This window comes from Sinocyclocheilus anshuiensis, unplaced genomic scaffold (genome assembly GCF_001515605.1).
Source record: "Sinocyclocheilus anshuiensis isolate Anshui unplaced genomic scaffold, SAMN03320099.WGS_v1.1 scaffold1365, whole genome shotgun sequence".
Taxonomy (NCBI): Eukaryota; Metazoa; Chordata; class Actinopteri; order Cypriniformes; family Cyprinidae; genus Sinocyclocheilus; species Sinocyclocheilus anshuiensis.
The window spans coordinates 2,005,790-2,021,786 of record NW_015551032.1 but is presented as its reverse complement, the minus strand read 5'-3'; the positions used below and the strand labels follow the sequence as shown (position 1 = coordinate 2,021,786).

At 37.0% G+C, this 15,997-nt stretch overlaps 1 protein-coding gene across 1 annotated transcript in view; it reads left to right on the top strand.

Annotated features, from left to right (window-relative positions):
- LOC107661236 (poly [ADP-ribose] polymerase 8-like) overlaps positions 1-11,307 on the top strand; it is a 38,263-nt gene extending 26,956 nt beyond the window's left edge. The window contains exons 10-26 of the mRNA XM_016450734.1: positions 805-871; positions 960-1,085; positions 2,725-3,307; positions 4,617-4,670; positions 5,094-5,189; positions 5,718-5,810; positions 5,926-6,051; positions 6,322-6,387; positions 6,522-6,589; positions 6,857-6,905; positions 8,008-8,120; positions 8,742-8,814; positions 9,343-9,412; positions 9,555-9,628; positions 9,750-9,819; positions 9,903-9,987; positions 10,391-11,307. Coding sequence (XP_016306220.1) covers positions 805-871; positions 960-1,085; positions 2,725-3,307; positions 4,617-4,670; positions 5,094-5,189; positions 5,718-5,810; positions 5,926-6,051; positions 6,322-6,387; positions 6,522-6,589; positions 6,857-6,905; positions 8,008-8,120; positions 8,742-8,814; positions 9,343-9,412; positions 9,555-9,628; positions 9,750-9,819; positions 9,903-9,987; positions 10,391-10,493 — 1,916 coding nt within the window. The 3' untranslated portion in view covers positions 10,494-11,307. The remainder of the gene's footprint in view (positions 1-804; positions 872-959; positions 1,086-2,724; positions 3,308-4,616; positions 4,671-5,093; positions 5,190-5,717; positions 5,811-5,925; positions 6,052-6,321; positions 6,388-6,521; positions 6,590-6,856; positions 6,906-8,007; positions 8,121-8,741; positions 8,815-9,342; positions 9,413-9,554; positions 9,629-9,749; positions 9,820-9,902; positions 9,988-10,390) is intronic.
- Positions 11,308-15,997: the final 4,690 nt, after the last annotated feature.

Here is a 15,997-nt window from a genome sequence, read left to right as displayed (position 1 = left end):
TATTTGAATTCTACACAGAATGCTATATTTTATAGCAATATGGATGAGATTGTGGCTGGCATACCCTGTCAAATGCGGCTTTACGTAGCTCAACGGCTCTGAACGGCTCTAGCCCAAGCTGTGATATAAACTAACGCTATTGACTATTTTAAAAAGGGGTGGGGCTGCTTGATATGTCCCGCCCTGTCTTCCTGTTTCAGTTAAAATTACGTCAACACATAGAGTAACGCTGCGTGTTTCTAAGCATTTCAGGGGACCTTTAAATATGGCGCTATCCTGACTAAGGACTATTGTCATGATTCCCAACCAGTGGTTCATAGATTTTGATTGAACTTTGTTAAACGTATAAAACAGTTAACACCTCTATAAGAAAATCATGCAAATCATTTTCCTGACAACAGCATTAGACTAGTTTGGCCAACTTACCTTGTTAGATGTTTTTTTTCCCCATGTTACTTTTGCACAAAAGCAATATGACTTGTTCTTGTCAGTGAGAGTTGTCTGAGTGTCCTTGCACTGAGCTCTCTCTGTTGATTGTAGATTTGTTCAGAATTACATGGCCACTTCAGTTCAGATTGCAGGAGAGAAGTTACTTGGACATGGCTGTAATGCCTTCATTTGTTCTCTTGCCAAGATATTGCTTATCCCAAGAGGCTCATATCAGAGTGACCTTCTGTTCCAGTGTTTTAAAAACCTCTGATGCGCTTTGATGGCTTAATCAAACGGCTGTAGCAAATGGTTACATTATGTGGTACTTCGTTTTGCAATACCTTTCTCATTGAGAATATCATGTCCTGTTTCCAGTTCCCACTGTCGATGTCTTTCAAGTGTCTTCAAAAGACAGATTTGGACTTGGACATCAGTTGAAAAAGTAAGAAACTACTGGAAAATGTTGTGTCCAGTGTTATATAGGGTTTTCTAGTGTCATTGAACTTAATGAGTGTGTTGTCTCTTGGCAGGATAATGCAAACCTTTGTCACACAGCAGTGGAAGTGTCAGAGCAAAGATAAACTCAGCCCACACAGCAAAAAGCAAACAGATAAGAAGGTGAAGTCTCCCCTGCACATTTTTTCAACTCTACGCAGGTGAGAATAAAAGTCACTCAGCTACATCAGTGCTAGACTTTTAATCAGATACAGGCCAACCCTAGTCCTGAGTTTTATATCCCCCTTTGTAGCTCTTTTAAACCCAGGACTGTTCACCAAGAAAATTGGTTGCTTCTGGTGAATTTTAACATGTTTAATTAACCGCACACATTAAAATGCTTAAAAACTCTTTCTAGAACTTATTTCTGTTCTTACTTATTGCTGTTTCTGCTTTGTACATGCCATTACTTTGCCATTTCAGACACTATTTTTGTTACATTGTTTTTCATACACTGAATCATGATTCTCTTAAGAAGTTTTAACCAGTCTTAACCTTACTCTTAAACTTGTTTGTGTGCTCTTCTGTGGTTCATTTGTTTGACTGGGTTTGTACAATTAGAAAAATTAGGGGGAAAAAAGTAATTGTAATCCGAATACAAGGCTTCTTTTAAATAACCGTCCATAGAGAAAGATGTTTTTTGCCCTCTGTTGTACTGGAGTAAATTTGTATGCCAATCAGCATATGTGACCCTGGACCACAAACCAGTCTTAAGTCGCTTGGGTATACTTTTAGCAATAGCCAAAAAAACATTGTATGGGTCAAAATTATAGATTTTTCTTTTATGCCAAAACTATTAGGATATTAAGTAAAGATCATGTTCCATGTAGATATTTTGTAAATTTCCTACCGTAAATATATCAAAACGTCATTTTCGATTAGCAATATGCATTGCTAAGAACTTAATTTGGACAACTTTAAAGGTGATTTTCTCAATATTTAGATTTTTTTGCACCCTCAGATTCCAGATTTTTAAATAGTTGTATCTCGGCCAAATATTGTCCCATCCTAACAAACCATACATCAATGGAAAGCTTATTTATTCAGCTTTCAGATAAATCTCAGTTTTGAAAAATTGACCCTTATGACTGGTTTTGTGGTCCAGGGTCACATATATGAGTAAACTTGGTGATCATTTCACATTTGGTGTGAATAGGCTAAACTTATGTCTTCAGGACCAGCATTTACTTTTAAGCTAAAAAGTATGCCAGCTTCATGGTCTCTGTGTTTATTAGACCAGCTGGAGAGTCTGAGACATAAGAGCTGATATATTCTAATGAGTGGCCCTATGATGAGTCAGTGGTTGTTTATCAAACTGTTGGAACAGTAGACACAAATCTGATGTTTCATTGAATTGGAAAGACTCCAAGATGGAGAAGACCGGACTGTAATTTTGATGAAATTGACTAAGAATGTAGCCATGGGTTTGGCAGTTTAAAATCATAAAGAGTAAATCTTACCTGAATGTCTTAACCTGTGTGTGTGTGTGTTTTTTTTTAAATGAATAATACAATTATCCAGAAATGAAAGATGCAGAAAAATGGTAAAGCAGTTTGTCAACAGTGCTTAATGCTTTGTATCTCATTAACTCCAACACAACCTACTGTAATTCATTAGTGCAAGAAACGCACATCCCCACTGCGAACTATGCAGACCTCAACATGAAAAATGAAATGGTGTAAATCAGCCAATGAAGCATTCTGAAATGTGCAGGATTTGCACAAGCGTAATTGCACAACATCTTTCTGTGTTCCTTAATTCACGTTGTTTGATTAATGTGCTGTGCTTGTGCAAACTCAGATCCCCCAGCTACCCTCCTCCTGGCTGTGTGAAGAGCAAAAAGAAGCTCAAACCTGAGCAGGATGGCGTGTCAAAGTCCCACCATCTGTTACGGCGAACATGCTCAAGCACGGTGAAGCCAGAAATGGATGGCTGTGTCAGCAAGTCGCACAAGCTTCTGGGCCACTCTCTCTCCAGCGACCCGCGGATGGAGCAACATCAGCCCCTCAAGCAGCCCCACCGGCTGCTGCCGAGGCCCTGCTCGACCGCTGTTAAACCGGAGGACTGCCCGCCGCTGCGGCCTCATAAACTGTCGCCGCGGTCGAGCATGGCAGAGCCTCGCTGCGAACACGCTGCTGGCAGTAGCGATGGCGGTGCTTTGAAGCCCCACCGGCTCCTGGGCCGCTCCTGCTCAGGCAGTGTGCGGACTGAAGAGCTGGATGGCCTGAAGCACCACCATCGTCTGCTCAGCAGGTCCTACTCCAGCAGCACCAAGATGGGCAAAAGTGACATCTTTAAAGAGCCTGTCACTGAGAGCAGACGCCTCTCCCTTACCTCAGGGCTAATTGGCATCCTGGCCCCATCACTCTCTTCCACACCTCAGGTAAGGATTGCGTTGGGATTGCGTCGTATGCAAATACTTCCTTGAGATTACATAATAAATTAGGATTTGCCTAATTTGATTGGCTGTTTGGTTTGGCTTTGGTCAGTGACACCTGATCGAGTGAGATCCAGGCAGATGAAGTCTTTCAATAAAGTTGTATTTTATTTGAATATAAAATCATAAATGATAACAATAACAGAAGATGGTAATAATGAAAAAATTAAAATGAAAGAAAAAGATTAAAAGAACACAAAATTCGAATTGAGTATATTCTACTAAAATTTCTAAGAGTAATCTGAGTATCTAAGCATCGGAGTATAATAATCCTTGTAGAAGAAAAGAGACAAAGGCCTTTGCAGCATGTACTATATACTGTATATACACACAGGAGAACTTACATCCTCTTACAATATCACCAGATGTTTATGTCTGACTCATAAATGTCAAAGGAATTTATCCATTGTGTCATTATCTATGTATTGTCAAATATTTCCCCCACCTAAGTTGAAATAAGTTCAGGACTAGGTCACGTTGACATGACCTGTTAAAATGCAGTAGGTCAGATAAAAATAGAGATACGAGTTGTGATTTTACACCCTTTGAGCAGAAACAGCAGAGTTAAGCAATCTTCAAATATCATCTTGCAAATACCAGCTCTTGGAAAGAACATTTAGTACCACAGAAAGCAAATTCAGAGAACATTCTTCATATAAAAATATTTCAAAAAGGCGCTCAGCATCTTACCAAAACATCCTTTTACCATAACAAAATGTACCTTTTATATGTCAGACCAGAAAATATATCCTACGTCTACAGAATATGATTATAAATATATATGAAAAAAGAATAAATGAATAATACTGAATATATACCTAACATAAAACAGTAATATGAATATAATGAAGAGTAACAACAAAAAGAACCATAAAGAATAACTCATAATGAATATAATGTATAAATGATTATGGAAAATAAGAAAAGTATAACATCCTTGGAAATTTGCATACACCAGAGTGTTTTGGACATGAAAGCATTATTTAACAGAATTTATTTACTGCAAAAATAAGAGTAAGCAATTTCACAATTAATTGCTCCTACCAGGCAGAGATGAGAGAGTTTAACAGGTTGAGGACAGAGGGATTTATTTAAAAATTGTTCTTGCAGAGAGATAAATTCTGTAGTTAAAACATTTTGTCCCACTAGTGTAAATTTTGGCTTCAGGCATTGAAAACAACTTTGTGTGTTTGGTTTGCAAATTTGGTTTGGAATTTAGAGGGAGTTCAAACTTTTTTTCTGTTTTCTCGAGTAGCCAAACATCGGCGCCAAATCCATTCCAGTCAGAGACAGAGGCTTCCTTGTTCAGGTAAAAAAAAAAAAAATCTACATTTCCCCCTTTGCCTAAATTCATTAATCAAACAGTATTTGGGGTTGGAATAATACAATTCTTTCACTTGCAAATACATGCAAAATCCTTTCCTGAAGCAAACTGAGCTTGAGGGCATGTGATTGGTTGCAGTAGTTGACATTCTCCAGTCTTTAGTATTCTTGTGACCAAAGTTACATAAAATATTTCAGGAAAAATTCTAACGTTGTTTACTCACCATCAAGTCATTCCAGATGTTTCAAACATGATGAAAATATTTTCTTTTTTAGTGAACTGTCCTTTTAATTTGTATTAGGGTTTTGGTGGAGCTCTTCTGGCAGCTGCTGATGCTATATTACTGTTACAGAGGGGTGAAATGTTACTGAACAGATGCATATGTGTTGACCTGATGTGTAATTGCAGACTATGGAGTATGCAGAACAGCGTATCCCTGTACTGAATGAGTTCTGTGTGGTCTGCGATGAACCTCACGTGTTCCAAAATGGACCAATGCTCAGAGTAAGTCTGTTTGCTCTACTAGCAATCTTGGATTGGTAAATGGTGTGAATACTTTGGAATGAATTATTGAAGACACCTGTGATCGCATGTATTTTAAAGTATACAGTAGACTACCATTCAACATTTTGGGTTTAGTAAGATTTTCTAATGTTTTTAAAAGAACATTGTTTGATCGAAAAGACATTAAAAAAACATTTTTCAAATGGAAATATTGCGTAATGTAATAAATGACTTTACTGTCACTTTTGATCAATTGAATGCATTCTTAATGAATACAAGTTTTATTATATTTTTGAATTTAACATCAAAATATTTAGAAATTAACTTCATATCTTAAGTTTTGATGTCACAAAGACCATTTTCTTTTTCCATATTATTCTGCCATATTATTCTTATATTAATAGTTATTCATAATATTTCATTAAAATCATTAAACATGAGCCAATTCATGCTATATGTGATTAGATTAATTCTGGATTAATAATAGCATTTCACTTCTAATGATCTTGTTTATAATGCGTCCTGCAGCCCACAGTGTGTGAGAGAGAGTTATGTGTATTCGCCTTCCAAACGTTAGGGGTCATGAATGAGGCTGCTGATGAGATTGCCACTGGTGCTCAGGTACACAAACAAACAAATTAGACATACGCAAATGTAAGCACTCATACAGTCATTCTGCACAGAAGATACTGTGTTTCTAACCAAATGCCTTAACAATTTCTGTTTGTGACTACAGGTAGTAGACCTACTGGTCTCCATGTGCCGATCTGCGCTGGAGTCTCCGAGGAAAGTTGTCATTTTTGAGCCATATCCCTCTGTGGTGGATCCCAATGACTCACAAGCACTTGCCTTCAACCCCAGGGTACTTAAAACACTAATAGCAATTAGCTTTAGCTTAACCTGTCTCTTTAGTGCAGTGGTTTTCAAACCTCTCCATGAAGTACCCCCAGCACTGCACATTTTGTATGTTTCCCTATATCTGACACACCCACTTCAGGTCTTGCAGATCATAGAATAGTGCATAAGTACGCGATTTGGGACGCACCTCAGGACAGGTTTGAGAACCAGTGCTTTAGTTTAATCCTGCTATTCAGAAAGGAATATTACATTGATTGTTTGAGTTCTTCTTCAGAAAAAGGACTATGACAGAGTGATGAGAGCACTTGACAGTATCGCATCTATCAGAGAAATGACCCAGGTATTAAGTTGAATTTTACAACAAAAGCATGTTTTTTTTTCTGTGATTGTTATTGTTTTTAAGGCCATCAGTCAATTAAAATAAACTTGCCAAAATGTAATACCATGTTGACCGTTGACATTTCTTCTGCACAGGCTCCATACCTGGAGATAAAGAAACAAATGGACAAGCATGATCCCCTGGCTCATCCACTGCTGCAGTGGTATGACAGAATGACACTTCAGTCATTTTCTACTCCACTCCTGCATTTTAATGATGTGTAAATGTGATGGTCAGCTCTCGTAATAGCTCTGATTGCATAGTCATGGAGTGTGTGTGTGTACATCCATCTTTGTACTACCTAGGACAGTCAGTATGATCATGTGATGAACAATTACTCATATATTTAAATACGTCTGCATTCCTGCAGTGGAGGGTTTCAAACCTAATTGGGTATATAACATGGCTGATAAATCCATTTTCTTAACAGGGTGATTTCCAGTAACAGATCACACATAGTGAAGCTTCCTGTTACTAGAGTAAGTCTTGTATCTGTCTTATTAAGCATTTGTAATGATTTCCCTTAAAATTTCTGCTATCAAATGCCACAAGAATGTGAACATTCTAGTTCTAGATTAAGATGATCAGGGTTACGCTGCGTTTCCACTACAGCGGCAAATCTGCGCTCAGTGCCGCTGGCAACGCTACAACGCCACTGCTTTGGGGCGTGTCAAATTTAGGGCAGAGCACGCCTCTGAAAAACACCCTGTTTACGTTTCATCTTCTTCCTTTCACAGCGATTGGTTGTCGACATTTGCATAAAGTCAAGGAATGCCCAATCTTTTTGACGCTTCTCCGCGCCGCTTTCAATCCCATAATACACCACGTGAGCGTTTAAGCTCAACTTCCATAGGAATTAATTGAAAACGCTCGCTCCGCTGCGCTCGATACGTGCCAGTGGAAACGCACCGTTAGACTAATGGCTCTTTTCCACTGCATGCCATGGCTCACTTTTGGGTTTTTTTCACTGTGTACTGTACCTAGTACCTGGTACTTTTTTAGTGCCACCTCGGTTGATGTTCCAAGCGAGCCGTACTGATACTAAAATGTGACATGTAAACACTGCAGGTCACTGATTGGTCAGAGAGAATCGTCACTTCCAGCGTCATTGGATTTGCAACACAAGACACCAAACCCGCTAGATTTAAATAGTCCGCAACAGCCACCACAGAATAATTTGTTTGCAAGACTTTTTTTAAACTACTTGCTTTAAACGACCGTCACACGCAACTTGAGAAAAGAAATGGCTGTATCGTGGTCAGTAGACGAGGTGGCGGCGCAACTATAATGATCAGTCTATAATCGGCCCTGCTGTGAAGCGGTACTACACTGCAGTGGAAAAGCAAACCGAGCCAAAGTAAAGCGAGCCGAGCCATACCACGCAGTGGAAAAGCGGCTTAACTGGCATTACCCCCCTAAGAGAGAACCATGACTCCTTTAGAAACCATCTTTCCTTCCTTCTGTATTCCTAAAGACAGTTTTAAATTCACAGGAAGTCTTCAATGTCTCATGATTAAGGTAAAATGATTAAGGCTTAACATCTCAAGTGTATGCTCTTTCATCTTGTTTTTCTCACAACAGCAACTGAAGTTCATGCACACACCCCATCAGTTCCTCCTGCTCAGCAGTCCACCAGCCAAAGAATCCAACTTCAGAGCTGCCAAAGGCCTCTTTGGGAGTACCTTTGCTTTCCAGTGAGTTCCATTTTAAACAGCCAATACAGCATTTACCTAAGAAACTGCAAATCTGACCCACATCATTACAAATTCATAAATTCATGAGTAGGGTACAACAAGGCTTAAGGAAAATGTGTTTTATCTGGTCCCTAAGTATATTACAATATCTGTCCGGCTGGAGCTTATCATTTTTTGGCAAGCTCTTGGCAGTTTTGTGTGCAGTGTGAATGTGTGCAGTCTGTGAATAGTCTGTGGGTGTGCTGAACAAATGTTGTAGATGCCACAAGCCTGGTTTGGACTGCAAGACATAACAGAAAAGCAATAATTTCTTACTTTAAATGCTTCATGGCATTGTGATTATGTCCACTAATAATAAATATTTTAAATTTGGAAGTGCATTTCATTGTCACAATAAAAGGAAATCAGTTTCAGCTGTCTTAACTAGTTCAGTTGTTATTCAGCTGTGTAGCAAACTATATCTTGAAGGAGTCATAGAATTCAAATCTGTCTTTTGCACAGATCTAATTAAAGCCACAGCTGTACAGGCATGAGGTTTCTTGCTGACTTGAGAACACAGGCTGTTGATTTTCCAGTTTTAAAAAGACAAACTGACTGGCTCTTTCTCCCTCTCGCTTTCAGTGGATCACACATAGAAAACTGGCACTCCATTTTGAGGAATGGTTTAGTCGTGGCATCAAACACGAGGCTTCAGGTACTTACATTTAATTATAATGCAGATGCTTTACCCACAGTATCTGATTCTTTAAAGAGACCAATCATAAAAAGGGTTGAAGTGAAAATGTTTTTAATGTAATTAAGCTGGGATGGTGTGTAGATGAAGCTGATTTTTTTTTAAATATAGTGGAAATAGATGTAGTAAGATATAATAGTGTGTGTGTGTGTATATATATATATATATATATTTATATATATATGTGTGTGTGTGTGTGTGTGCATAAAGCATTATGTAAACCTCTTAAACATCTGAGCAGACTAATGATACAATGACCTTTTTACACCACATCTCTAAATTTATGTAAGAAGGAAATTAATAGTTAAGAGGCTTATTTACTAGATGTTTCTTAGAATAAAATATAGAACTTAAATGTCTTTTTTCATCTAGCTGTGTACCCTGTACGAGGTTACTGGGTATTTCAGCAGACATATTTCACCTTTTGAGAAGTAAACAGTTTGCAATGATTTAACTCAATGCCATACTGAACTATTGTCTTGGTTGCAGCTCCATGGCGCTATCTATGGGAGTGGAATCTATCTCAGTCCATTATCAAGCATATCCTTTGGCTACTCAGGTCTTAAAACCTTTATGAGCAAAAACTTATTTTTTGATACCAATGTTTCCTGTGCTTTCTACATGATTACAATACAACAAAAAATGTAAAAACGTGTTGCATGTGTAATTGCTTGACATAACTGTGGCTTTTCCTCCCAAAGGGATGAATAAAAAACAGCAGAAAGTTGCTTCAAAAGATGAAAACACTGCCAACAAGTCCACTATTCATTTGCAGGTACTTTTTTTAGTACTACTATTTTTCCCCCCCAATCAATTGACACAGTCATTATTATCTTTCTTAACAAAAATAAAAAATAAAAAATGCTTGGCATCCTGAACCCTGAAATTGCTTTCAGTCACAGAAGAAAGGCCAAAACCCCCAGTTTCTGCAGAGCCGCAACCTTAAATGCATAGCCTTATGTGAAGGTACACATTTAACACACATTTATATTATCATCTGTAATCTTTGTCATGTTAATAATCACTTTTTTTTATTTTATATGTAACAGTTATTACATCTCCAGACCTGCACAAGCATGGGGACATCTGGGTAGTTCCAAATACAGATAATGTCTGCACACGTTTTTTCTTTGTGTAAGTACAGTTATGTCTATCTCAGCATATACAGGTGCATCTCAATAAATTAGAATGTCGTGGAAAAATCATCACAATTAAAAGAACCAAAGACTTAAACTACTTCAGTCTGTGTGCATTTAATTTATTTAATACACGAGTTTCACAATTTGAGTTGAATTACTGAAATAAATGAACTTTTCCACGACATTCTAATTTATTGAGATGCACCTGTATATCTGTTCCTGTTGCTAAACGTGTATCTGTAAAATATTGTGTGTGTATCTCATATATTGAATGCATTAATTCCATCAGAACATAAAAAGCAGCACTGATCTGATATTACATCTAAATAATAGCAAAAAAATCTAACTGAAAGTCTCTGTTTTTTGTTTTTTTCCCCCTTCAACCACTTGTGAACTAGTTATGAGGACGGACAGGTAGGTGACACAAGTATAAACACACAGGACCCTGGTATTCATAAGGAGATCCTGCGAGTCATCGGCAATCAAACGGCTACTGGATGAAAGAGTTTGAACACAATACCGCTGCCTTGACCTCTTTCCCAAAGCTGGACATTTGAGCGTAGGAGGCCAATACCATAGGTATTTTTGGTAACCACAAACACACACACAGAACAAAAAGGATATTCGCTCAAATCTTCAGAATACACTATTTCTACTGTTCCCCTGGGATACATGCATATTTACATGGCTATTCAAACTATTAACATTTTGCTAAGTTTCTAAATACAAGGTACATTTTGAAAGAGCACGGTATGTCTTTCAGTTCAACTGATGGACTACTTATTTTTTGTAAAGAATACAAAAAATGAAACACTTTGAAGAATACAGTATTTTGAGACTTTCCTGGAGAAAATACAATATTCCTGTGAGGATGTTCCATCTGACCTTGTTTACTAAGAATTGTACTTGTTAAAGTACATTAATTTGTGTATACAAAAGGGGTCTACTGTATATGCACTTTATTTTTCTTAATGTATGATAGTTGTTTCAAACGTCCATATAATCTTAAATGCCTTTCAAAGACAGACATATTTATTGTTTGACAAGTGCTGAACACAAGCAAGCAACTCCTGATGTTGACTGCATTTGCAGCTGATGGAGCTTTGACAAGTGTAGTTTAAAAACAAAATCCCTGAGCTACAGCTAATATTTTATGCTACCTAAGAGTAGCTGTCCGTTTACAATTTCTAAAGGCCTCAGTTTAGGATTTTCCCAGATTTACTCAACCTGCCACTTCATTAACATCATGGTTTTAAACCTACGGTATTGCTGTAACATTTTCATTGATGAGTGACTATACCAAGTATGAACAAAAAGTAAGATTAAAAATACAAAAAATGAAAAGACTTTATGTATGCGGCAGCAACAGCGAAACATAAGATGCATGCTGATTTCCTTACATTTTCAGATAATTTGTTTTCCTTGGTATGATTATAGATTTTTTGATAAAGGAGGAAAATCGGCACCCAATTGTGAAATGTCTTTGAATATTTCAAAATAAATATTTTTTTGTAAGGTGATTTTAAGGCAGAATAAGTGTTTGCTGCTTGTTGTTTACACGTTGTAATGCATTAACAGAAGGTTCAAATGTGTGAGTATTCTGTACATCTTTATAGTGATGTTTAGACACCTGTGTGGTTAACATTACTTTCTAAACATTAAATTGTTCGATCATTAAAATCACTAAATCTTTTTTGAGAATGATCACCTAATATAGATATTAGGAATCTGTGCATAAAGGCAACACATTTTGTTAAAGTTCATTAAATTGTATTACAAATACTATACAAGGAAATGCAATTTTTACATGAAGTCAAGATGTAGCACCACAACAGTTTTTTTTTCTTTTTTCTTTTCTTTTTCTCACTTTATGGGCAGAATTATGGGTTTTATTAAAATATGGGCACATTAAATATGTGGTATTGATTATTGTGTGCAGAAAAGTATTTTGTATTTTTCCATGGAACTCTGAAATACTGGTAAATTCACATGATGTTCACTTGCAATATATTCCATTTGACTCCATTTTAGATTCAATTGAATGGCAACAGCTTAATATTACATTAAATCTAAAATGAACGTTTACGTAATCCTTACGTATTGTCAAGTTTGTCATTACTAAAAAATCTGATTTATATTGAATATTCCTTCAAATATCAATCAGTAATCAGTTAATAAATATTGTTTAAATATCTTTAAAGGATTAAGTTGGGGTTTAGTTCTTACATGCATGTACAATCATAACTGTATAACTGTTGCAAAACATCTAACAGCAACTTATTTTTATGTTTTTTTTTTTTCATTGAGATGGACGATGTTCATATGTGATAGGTCTGTTTGTATATTTTTGTACATTTTCTGCACTTTGGTAAAAAAAAAAAAGGATCATGCTACTTAGCATTTGGTGCCTTATTGATAAGGATTTAATGTCAAATAGGACTGTACTGTCATATATGAAAATACTGTATATAGTGTAAATAATGCCATGGCAACAAGGAGGCCAAATATTTTCTGTAGTATGTTTTTACTTTTTCCTTCTTTTGCGAACGGATCAATCTTTTTGGCTTTTTACAAGTTATGGAAATAGTAGCTTATATATCTGTTTATGTTCATTAAATTCAGATTTGCCAATAATTCAGACATTTTTCTCTTTTTTCTTTCTAACTGAAAGAAAATAAATACTGCAAAATACCATTTCATACACAGAAGTCTGCAGCCTTACTAGCCTCGCTCACTTTTGATCCAGAGTCATTTTCCACAGAGCCGTTCCTTTTTTTTTTACAACCATGAAATGCCTGGCCAGTTCACAACATCCAAAAATCAACTTCAAAATGGCTGCTGACAGCATTAAAGGGGTCATATGATGCTATTTTAAAGATCATTATTTTGTGTATTTGGTATAACAGAATATGTTGACATGCTTTAATGTTCAAAAAACACATTATTTTTCAAATACTGTACATTATTGTAGGTCCTCTATGCCCGGCTTCTCTCAAACACATCGTTTTCAACAAAGCCCCCTCCTTTGACAAGCGCAGTCTGCTCTGATTGGCCAGCTGACCCAGTGCATTGTGATTGGCCGAACACCGCAAACGGCGATGTTTATTTCAATCCGAAATTCAAATTAAAATATGGAATAATATTCATAACAGAAGCTCTAAATATTAAAAATGTAATTGAAACTTACCTGCTTGAACTTGATCGGGATGTTTTGTTAGTTTGATGCGTTTCCTCCTCTTGAGGTCGCCACTGCTTTTATGAAGTGGTTGCCAGGTTTTCACAACAAAACCCGCCCAATCGCGCTTTGAGGGGGTCCCCCATTAAAAATCGTGTTCCGAGGATAAAATATGCATGTTTTGGCGGGGTTCCCCTGGTAAAATTCACATTCCAGGGGCTAAATATCACATTAATGGGGTCGCTTTTCAACCCGCGGACACGAAAAACAACCCGCGGCAACAGTGTTAAAGCAGCCCAATTCCGCGGGAAAACCGCGGACTTGGCAACACTGGAAGAGGATAGCTTTCAGATAGCGCATCAAGAACCGGGTTGACCGGGTTCTCGGTACCACCGGTACTTAAAAAAACCTGGTACCGTAACGTTTTAATTTTTTTAGTACTGACTTGGTACCGAAATACCGGGTCTTTTGACAACACTAATGCTAATATTTCCACATGGTGACGTAGACATGTGGGGGCGTGTTAGAACGAGCCGTTTTAGGTAGACTCTTAACTTTTATAAAGAATATCTCTTTGGATTTGAGACTTTAGTCTTTGCAACTTTACAGATCTTCTTTATGCACCAAGAGCTTGTAACACTCCAAAGAGAAAGGAAAACTTGAAATCGCATCATATGACCCCTTTAAGATGTTTATGAGGGGAATGGCAGTGCATGGCAATTTTGTATAGAGTTCTAGAATCGATTCAACATTTCAAGTGTCTGCCCTCTGAAGCACAAATACAAATTTTGATTTTGATGGCTGCAACACACTCCAGAAAAGTTGGGACAGAGGCATTTTTAACACTGTGTCACATCAACGTTCCTTTTAATTACAATAGGGATTGTTGAGGATTCTAACTGTTAAATTTTTTGCTTGCTTGATACAAGACTTCAGCTGTTCAACAGTGCATGGTTGTCATTGTCTGATTCTTTTTTTTTTTTCATGATGGGCCATGCATTTTCAATAGGAGACCGATCTGGACTGCAGGCAGGTCAGTCAAGCACATCCTCTTTCTGTCTACAAAACCACGCTGTTGTAGCACATGCAGAATGAGACCTGGCATTGTCTTGATCTAATACCCTGTGGCGATTGATGTTGAAAAGACATCAAATTGGCATCAAAATTGACGTCAAAAACCAGGTCAAATATGCAAATCAAAAAGAAGTCAAAACTTGACATGATGTTGATTAGATGTAAATTGAACGTCAAACATTTTGGCCTACATTTACATTAAACCAATTTCTGTGTGGGATTAACTTCCTATATTCCTATCACCCAATTACAACTAGAAGACATTGCTGTCTAAACTGAATTTAAAATTCTTACAGCATTTTGATCATGTCTGGACTAATATTTGATGTCAAATTGATATCAAGGTGCCCGCTGGGTAACCATATATGACTTCCCATGAAAGACGTCATCTTGATGGCAGTATGTGTCTCTGTACAATCCCAATATATGCCTCCATGTCAATGGTACCTTGGTACATATGCCAGTCACCCATACCGTTTGCTCTGCTGCACCCCCATACCCCCCATAACCCCAAACATCATAGCCTCACCTATTACCAATTCACCTGCTTATTGTGGACCATTTTAAAACCGTTTAATTGGGATATTCTATAACCTTTTCACTTCCTTTTTTTTTTTACCTCTGTCCCAACTTTTTTTTTTGGAGTGTTTTTGCAGCCATCAAAATCAAAATGTGTTTATATTTAAAAAATACATTTAAGTTGATCAGTGAAAACTTTGGAAATCTTTTCTTTGTACTTTTGTCAATTGAATAAAAGTTAAAGAGAATTACTCACAGATTCTTGATTTCATTGCATTTTACAAAATATCCCAACTTTTTCTGATTTGGGGTTGTACAAGATATCTAAATACCAGTAAATCTTTCTGCAATGTTGCATCTTTCTGAGATTATTATATTTATTATATATTAGTATTAACTGAGCTCTTTCAACTGAAAGAAACTTGCACTGACTGATGTTAAAATATATCAGTGCCTTTGTTTTATCTCAAGATGCACACCAGTAATGTTTTTTCTAAGGCATGTTAATAAAAATGACTTGGATATCCTAATTGAACTATGGCCTAATCCTGGCTTAGTCTAAGCCCTGTCTGTGAAACCAGGCCCAAGACAGTCAGACCACACAAATGAAAAAAAAAAAAAAAAAACACTAAGAGAAAATACTGTATTGTTGCACAGAATAAATTAAGTCATACAGGTTTGGAATTAAATAAGGGTGAGTAAATTATGACAGAACTTTCATTTTTGGGTGAACCATCACTTTAATTTATGCATTTTCTGTATTTATATGAGTTTGTGTCACACAAGCAGTGGAAAGAGGTCTGAAACAAAGATACATAGCCGATCTCGCGCTCAAATGTACCACATGTTGTGGGTTATTAAGAGAAAGGCATTAGCAATTCAGTTTGATTTACAACTTCTGAAACGAGCCAGTCCAACATCAATTCAGTCCCATGTGCTAATTTTTTCATCCGTTCGTTACGTTTTTTCCCAAGAGGGACATCTCATCCATCATTGAAATTACATAGTACATCATGAAGTCTTTTTTTTTTCAGTCCATTGCTGTCTTTGTCAGGAGTCAAGAGAGAGGAATCTTGGGAACATTAAAAATACTCGCGCCCTATTGACAGATTTACCGGTGCACTTGTTCCAGGTTCTCTACAGTAAAACATCTAAACATGTCTGGCAGTCCTACTAGACGAGCTGCTAAAAAAAAAAAAAAATAAATCAATTTCACCTCCCAAACGAGAAGGCAGGG